Source organism: Staurois parvus, unplaced genomic scaffold, assembly GCF_062004578.1.
Source record: "Staurois parvus isolate SC_StPar_1 unplaced genomic scaffold, SC_StPar_1.0 ptg001499l, whole genome shotgun sequence".
NCBI lineage: Eukaryota > Metazoa > Chordata > Amphibia > Anura > Ranidae > Staurois > Staurois parvus.
This window is the reverse complement of record NW_028319295.1, coordinates 143,234-150,973: the sequence shown is the minus strand read 5'-3', so window position 1 is coordinate 150,973 and position 7,740 is coordinate 143,234. Positions and strand designations below refer to the sequence as shown.

The 7,740-nt window shown below is 40.8% G+C and overlaps 1 protein-coding gene across 1 annotated transcript in view; it reads left to right on the top strand.

The window, feature by feature from the left end:
- Nucleotides 1-1,831: 1,831 nt before the first annotated feature.
- LOC149435489 (transmembrane protein 26-like) overlaps nucleotides 1,832-7,740 on the top strand; it is a 115,462-nt gene continuing 109,553 nt past the window's right edge. Inside the window, exon 1 of the mRNA XM_089662608.1 lies at nucleotides 1,832-2,172. Coding sequence (XP_089518734.1) covers nucleotides 1,982-2,172 — 191 coding nt within the window. The 5' untranslated portion in view covers nucleotides 1,832-1,981. The remainder of the gene's footprint in view (nucleotides 2,173-7,740) is intronic.

Sequence of the window (7,740 nt, the reverse complement as noted above, 5' to 3'; positions counted from 1 at the left end):
GGGTGGCTATGCTTGTTCTGCATGGTCCCAAAGTATGTAGAAACATAACCACCCTCTCATGCTTTGTATGGAGATGGACTAAGGACTATGAGTAATGCAGGCCATAGACGGGTCACAAATCGGCCGTTTTTAAAAAAAAAAAAATGAAAAATCGGTCGTTCAATCGGCCAACGTTACCACCAACGGTAAAAAAATCGTCCCGTCTACGGCCGGCATTTTTACTTCTGTCCCTTGCAGAGAGCTCCGCTATTATATTTTACATGAAAAAGTCTTGTGGTTGCAACAATGTATCCATTTGTATCCATTTCGGATACAGATGTTTTTATTCGAATACAAATAGATACATTGTTGCAACCGTAACAAATATAATAGCGGACTGGAATTCTTCTTCTTTTTCTTCTTCTTGCAGGTCACGGCTCATGCACAGATTTTTTATCGGTAAAGCGATTGGCCGATTTGCCCATCATTGCTGGGAAAATCGGCCGCAAATTTTCCAACTTTACCGATTAAAAAAAAATGTGACAAAACCCCGAAAAACGGGCGACCAATTAACCCACAGATGGGTCAAAAATCATCCGATTATTTTTTTGGTCGAAAAATCAGACGATTTTCGACCCGTCTATGGCCTGCTCAAGGCTCCATGTACACTGCAGCTGATAAACTCACGTTCAGGAACTGTTCAGCATTTTATTCAGCAGCCCCTGAACTCTCCCTAACGTTTTCCTATGTGTCCATATACACATCATCGTTTACAGTCTTTTACAGGCAGTTGAGTTTACAGTCTTTTTTTGAACGCACCAAACTTGCGTTCAGGAGTAGATGTTATCAGCATTTCAAATGCCAAATGCTTGTAAACGCGGCTAACCGCGTTATAAGCATTTGCGTTTTTGCATTTAGAAGCGTTTTTTAACTGTTCCATAGCCAAATGCTGTCCAGAGCCTTTTTTCATCATCAGAAATGCATGCAAAGTGTTTTCCATATATTCAAATGGACCAAGTACAACAGCGCAGTCAGTTCCAGGTTTTGCGCGAAGGAACAAATGGTAGAACGCACCGCATTATGCTCATGATGGGATCCATAGTGAATACAACCAGAAAAGACAGGTAGTCTCAACACATACTGCTCTCTCTATTTCTCTCAAAATGTCTGAAATAGTTAATTTTGTTACTGTTTTTCAGTACATTCTGGGCATTTTGGCAGGTCTCCTGAGGTTTAAAAAATGCTTCTAAACGCAAACGCAGCTAAATGTTTTCCAGCAGTAAGTTTCCATCGTGCAGAAGTGTTTTCCAAACGTCCCATGTATATGGAGCCTTAATAACATGTACTGCTTGTTCCAAACAAATAGAGAAGAGGGGAAGAAGAGGTTCGGGAGCTCAAGGAGAACATTACAAGGCAGCAGGAAAACACAGCGAGAAATGATTTTGATGAAATGGATTACAGGGCCATTAAGTAGTGGATGTGCATGGATTGTTTTTAGAGAACAAAGATAGAGTTTATGGTCACTTTAATATGTACATATAGCTGGTATTAAAAAAAAATATTAATTAGCACAATATTGATCCCATGAAGGGAACTTATAAAAGGTTTATTAAAGTGAATTCAATTCAACCAGTGTCAAAAAACAAACTTCATTTGCTTTTGTCTTGAAGCAATAAAAATATTACAAGCCTTTCAATGCCACAAAACCGTAATGATGGCATGAATTCCATTATTTCTCTTTGTGAGTTGCTCTGAGAAACCACTCAGCTCAGGATAAAGTCCCTAGAAGCTGAAGTTCAGGAAGTCTGGAGGAGGGGCGATTTAATATGCAGCTATAAGCTTCTTTGTTGAAGAGGAACCAGCATCGGCACATCTGCACAGAACTACACATCGCATTTCCCCGGAGTAACTTTCCTGTCCACTACGAAAACTTCACTGAATTAGAAGAAAGTCATCAGCGCTGAGATTTCCAGGGAATTACAAAGGAGCAAGACGCACCAGCATGGAATGTTTTGTATGCCTCAGTGCAGTATTGACTAGACTTCTCTTCTTTCTTCACTCATTAGTTGGAGTTTGGAGAGTCACTGAAATTAAACGTAACCCTATGTACTGGCTGCTGGCTCTGTTGAACATTTTACTGTGCATTGAGACTGTGCTGACATTGAAACTTAAGAAAGGAAGAGGGCTTAAATGGTAAGCTTCTACACATGCATGACTTTATTCAAGATAAGAGCTAATGCATTTCTTGCTGAACTTCCTGCCTATCAGGCATTGATTGCATCCTAATAGTACCTGGTTGTATTTTGTCATCACATCCTTATGGATCTCCAATAAATTACCTAGCAATGCACTCTACTGTAGGCTGTTCTGCGGTGTAATGAATGCCTGTATCATAGTGAGTCAGTATCCTTTCTTGTATGCAACAGTGGCTTTTCATAGCATCTTATGAGTCACTGATATCTCTCTACTATCTATTGTGACTTAAGGGCAGGGGCGGACTGACAACTCATGGGGCCCCCGGGCAATAGGGGATCATGGGGCCCCTGTGTCCTTGCCCAAACTCAAAAAAACCTATGAAAAAGGTACCAGGGGCATTTCATGGGGCCCCCTACTGACCCCGGGCCCTCGGGCAGTGCCCGAATTTCCAAATGGCCAGTCCGCCCCTGCCTAAGGGTGACTATTGCAAAAATATTGTACCTTGCAAACTGTATGTGGTCTGTATTTGAATGATAGTATTCAGTACATTACTTTAAAAAAACATTCTAATTAAAAAAAATAAACATACCTTTATTTATATTTTCATATTTATATTATAATTTCAGTACATTTACATGCAGTAAATTTTTTTATTTATGTTGGTAATGCTATAGCACAAAAAATGATTTAACCAGTGCATTACATATATTACAAATAAAATATTCCCATCGCACACATTTCTGGAGCTTGCTTGAAGCACGTGGCTAGAAACTGGTATCAACACAAGTCTAAATATATGTCACCAGCACACCATGGATCTTCATAATAGCATCCAACAATGTATGAAAGCAATCACACCATAACAGTAAATTGCAATGTTTAGAGGCCATGCAGGACCCCTTCATCAGGCATGTGATGAAGGGGTCCTGTGTGGCTCCAAAACGTTCATTGCAGTTTACTGCTGTGATGTGATTACTTTATTATATTTTTCAGCACTATTTTGAAGATCCATGGTGTGCTGGTGAAATATGTTTTGACTTAAATGCTGTACATTCACATCAGTCCCTACCCTAGGGTTGCCACCTCATTGCTTTAAAACCGAACACATATTAATTACACAGGTTCTGAGGTTAATTTAATGCAGGTAAGGCACTAAGTGAGTTTAATTACCACCTTAATCAGCCACAGAACCTGTGTAATTAATATGTGTTCGGTTTTAAAGGGATGAGGTGGCAATCCTACCCTACCCTACCCTACCCTACCCTACCCTACCCTACCCTACCCTACCCTACCCTACCCTACCCTACCCTACCCTACCCTCAAGGAGCCCACCACTAAGGGTCCCTACCCCATATGCACATGCTAGGGTCAATTTAGACAGGAGACAATGAACCTGCCAGCATGGCTTTGAAGTTGGAAGGAAACCCAAGCAAGCACATGTTAAATCCATAAAGATAGAGTCCTGGTTGGGAATTAAACCAAGGACCCTAGCACAGCAAGGCTAACCACTAAGCCACCATGGTGTTGACAGTGATAGAGCCAGGGCAAACTCAGTCACTAAAGGGGTGCAAGGGTAAAAGAATCACCTGTGTAATATGATTTTATAGCTTGTTTCAACCACTGTTACAGTCACTTTCACTGGACATCTTGAAGTGCATGTAAAGCAGGAGAAAAAAAGAAAAGGCGTAAAAAGTTTTTAAAATATACACATATGACCTCCATATAATTATCTAAACACAACACTAATTATGTTAGTGGTACCTTACTACAAATCTGTGGGGTTCATTTACTAAAACTGGTGCACTCTGGAACTGCTGTGCATGGTAGCCAATCACCTTCTAACTTCAGCTTGTTCAGTTAAGCTTTGGTAATAAAACCTGGAAGCTGATTGGTTTCTCTGCAGAGCTTACACTCTTCATTTGTGGTAAATAACCCCCTGTGTGTGGCTTGCTTATAGATGGGCAGATATCAGCTACTATTCAAAGACAAATGCAAATCTCTGCTCAAGAATAAATGGCACTAAGAGATCCATCTATCAAAGCAGGAATTACATACCGTAGGGATTTGCTGTGGTTCTTCCTCTGGGTTGGCTAATGAATGGATGCAGCACACATGTTGAAAGTTCTTTTCCTTTTCCTGTGCAAAAACCAAGAAACTAATGAGGAGCGAGGAAGAATTACATTTTCTGACAGTTTTTTATTTTGTTCCTGTCTATGATTCTATTGGAGAGATTGTCCCTTACTTCTGCCCCTGTGATACCTGTAAAAACGAGCACAGTAGTTTTTATTAGGACAGGAAAGCACAGACAGCAATTATAATTGTCAGACATTCTAGTCATTCTACTAAAAATGTTTTTGCTGTTTGAGTCCCAATTGCAGAACAGGAAGTGACAGCAAATCTCCACAGCAATAAAAACATGACAGAAGCTCTAAACTTTCTCTGCTTTAACTGACGGATGGGAGCTCTGTTGTTCTGGGAGGACGTCATATGATGTCCTCCCACTTTAACTGCGCATGCAAGCCTCCAGAGGTGCGCAGTGTGGCGCTCGATGGTGCACTGTGTCCCCAGGATACAGCAGATCACTGATCGCGGTAAAGAGCCGATGACATATGCTTTACCATGTGATCAGCTGTGTCCAATCACAGCTGATCACATGTACACAGGAAATGCCGGTTATACCGGAGAGTCGGTAAGCAACATTCCTCAGAGGGGGAATCTACACTGATAATCACAGCACTGATCATCAGTGCCCTGATGAATAGTACAGCCCCATCAGTGCTGCCTTTCAGTGCACATCAATGCCACATATCAGTGCCCATCAAGGCCACATATCAGTGCCCATCAGAGCTGCCTTTCAGTGCCCATCAGTGATGACTGTCAATGCCCATCAGTGCCTCCTGATCAGTGCAGTCTATCAGTATCCATCAGTGCAACCTATCAGGGCCGCCTATCAGTGCCACCTCTCAATGCCACCTATCAGTACCACATATCAGTGCCCATCAGTGCTGCCATTCAGTGCCCATCAATGATGCCTGTCAGTACCCATCAGTGCCACCTATCAGTGCAGCCTCATCAGCACACATCAGTAAAGGAGAAAAAATACTTATTTACAAAATTTTATAACAAACTAAGGAAAAACTTTTTTGTTTTTCAAAATTGTCTTTTTTTGTTTGTTTAGCAAGCAATTAAAAAAAACCCAGTGGTGATTAAATACCACCAAAAGAAATCTCTATCTGTCTCAAACCAAATTATAAAAATTTGGTTTGGGTACAGTATTGCATGACCTTGCAATTGACATTCAAAGCGCAACAGTGCTGAAAGCTGAAAATTGGCCTGGGCGGGAAGACGGTGAAAGTGCCCTGTAGGCAAATGATTAAAATAAAGCAAGCTGAAGCTGGACTTTGAATGTTCATTCAGTTTAAAATGCATACAGCGAGCATAGACTACTAGCTTATGGCTCCAGTGGTCAACAAGCTTTTTACTTTGTCTAGTTTTTAATTTGAGAGTTCTCTCCCTATACACCTGTACTGCAGGATCTTTTCTATCTATCACACACAAAAAAAGTTGATATATCTAAATGTCATTATTAGGAAGTTTTTCACACTCATAAACCAAATTCAAGCCTGTCTTGAAAGCGTAAATCTAGCTGAATGTACATCATAGACAGGAGAGAAAATCAGAAAGCACAGACTTTAGGAAGCTAACCCTTCACTTCACATGTAAGAAGTTCTATGAATTTGGCTGCAGTGGATTATACTAAACTCATGTTGGGGTAAACTGAGAGATCTTTCAGACTTTACAACTGTATGGTGTACTGCAAGGTGTCCCTAAAATCTGGACACATAGGAAAAATGCATATTTTCAATAAATTTCAATGCATATTTCAACAACATTTTATTTAATTGGGTTATTAATCAATAACATCTTCAATGTGATTTCCACCATTTGTGATGCAAGGTTCCATGCACTTTGCAAGATTCACATAAACCTGATGCAGTAACTCCACATTTCTGTCAATTTTGAGCACATTTGTTCATGAGGCAATCCTTCAGGTGATTCATATCTGTGAATCTTCTCCTTTACCATACCCTCCAAAAAATAAGTCAAAGGGATTAAGGTTTGGTAAGCTTATATAGTGTGATTATATATATATATATATATATACATATAGTGATATTTCCTATGTGTACAGACTTTAGGGACACTCTGTAGATTGAAATATCACTTAGCTGATTGGTTACTCTTGCCTGGAAAAGCTTCTTAATGGTGAGGCACACAGAGGAACGCCAACATATTGGGAAATCTTCACTTTTGGTAATGGGTATTTCTGATACTTGGAAACACGCGTCGTTAACCTTGGTTAATTAATCCTTGCAAAGTGTGACTGTCAGAAGTGATACTCCAGTCTATTACATTGCCTGTTTTTATTGCACTGGGTAAGACACCCAAGGGTGTAAAATTCTGCCTAAAAATGGCCATAGATGCAAGAAATGCCAGGTTGCAGGAACGAAAATTGCTCAAAAACGCAATGGGGCTAATTTACTAAAGCTGAAGAGTGCAAAATCAGGCTAATTTCTGCATAGATACCAGTCAGCATCCAGGGTTTATTGCCAAAGCTTAATTGAACAAGCTGAAGTTAGAAGGTGATTGGCTACCATGCACAGCTGCGCCAGAGTGCACCAGTTTTATTAAAGCAATCCTACAGATTGTAGTACCGTACCACTATCATCATTAGTGTTGTGTTCTGATAATTACAGTTCCAGGTGTTATTGCCAAAGCTTAATTGATAAAACTGAGGTTAGAAGCTGATTGGTTTCTATGCAGAAGTGAGCCTGATTTTGCACCCAGTCAGTGTTGATGGGGGAATCCCTCCCGTGGAGCCATTATGTTCTCCTGGCAAGGGGGTGTGAGGAGCTGTCCCTCCCAAGAGAACACAATGATTACTGCTAGGGGCTATTATATAAGTGCATGTAAAATCCAACAGGCTGGTTGTACCTAAGTTGATTGATCGATCAACTTGGGTACACTAGTCCTGCCCACACATGGTTCAAAACCAGTCCCTGCTGTACCAGTCGAATCGTCTATGACCAGCTTAAAGCTGGGTACAGGAGGATTGAAATTTGTCTGATTCAGCAAGGAAACAGCTGAATTTGGATCTGTGTGTAGCTTTCTTTGTTCACCAGAAGCAGATTGTTAGACCAGCTTTTGTCGAATGGCCCTGCTGGAAAACCAGCATTCGATCAGCGGTCTGCAGCCAATGGCTGCAGCGATGATCAGTGTATTGTAACAAAGGGGAAGGAGACCCAGCTGTCAGTATACAAGAGTACATTGGGGGATATTCCTGCATCCACATCGCTTGTGTGGATGCAGGAATATGTGATTTTTTTTTTTTCCTTCAGCCTGCTGGTTGAATGAATGAAAAAAACTCGGTGTGTACCCAGCTGTAAACGCATAGTTGAGCCACGTTACCCAGTGTAACCATCCCACTTTTTCTGTGCACATCGAAAATAATGTTATCCTTTTTTCACAACGGCCATACATAATGTAACAAACTCTCTGGTATGC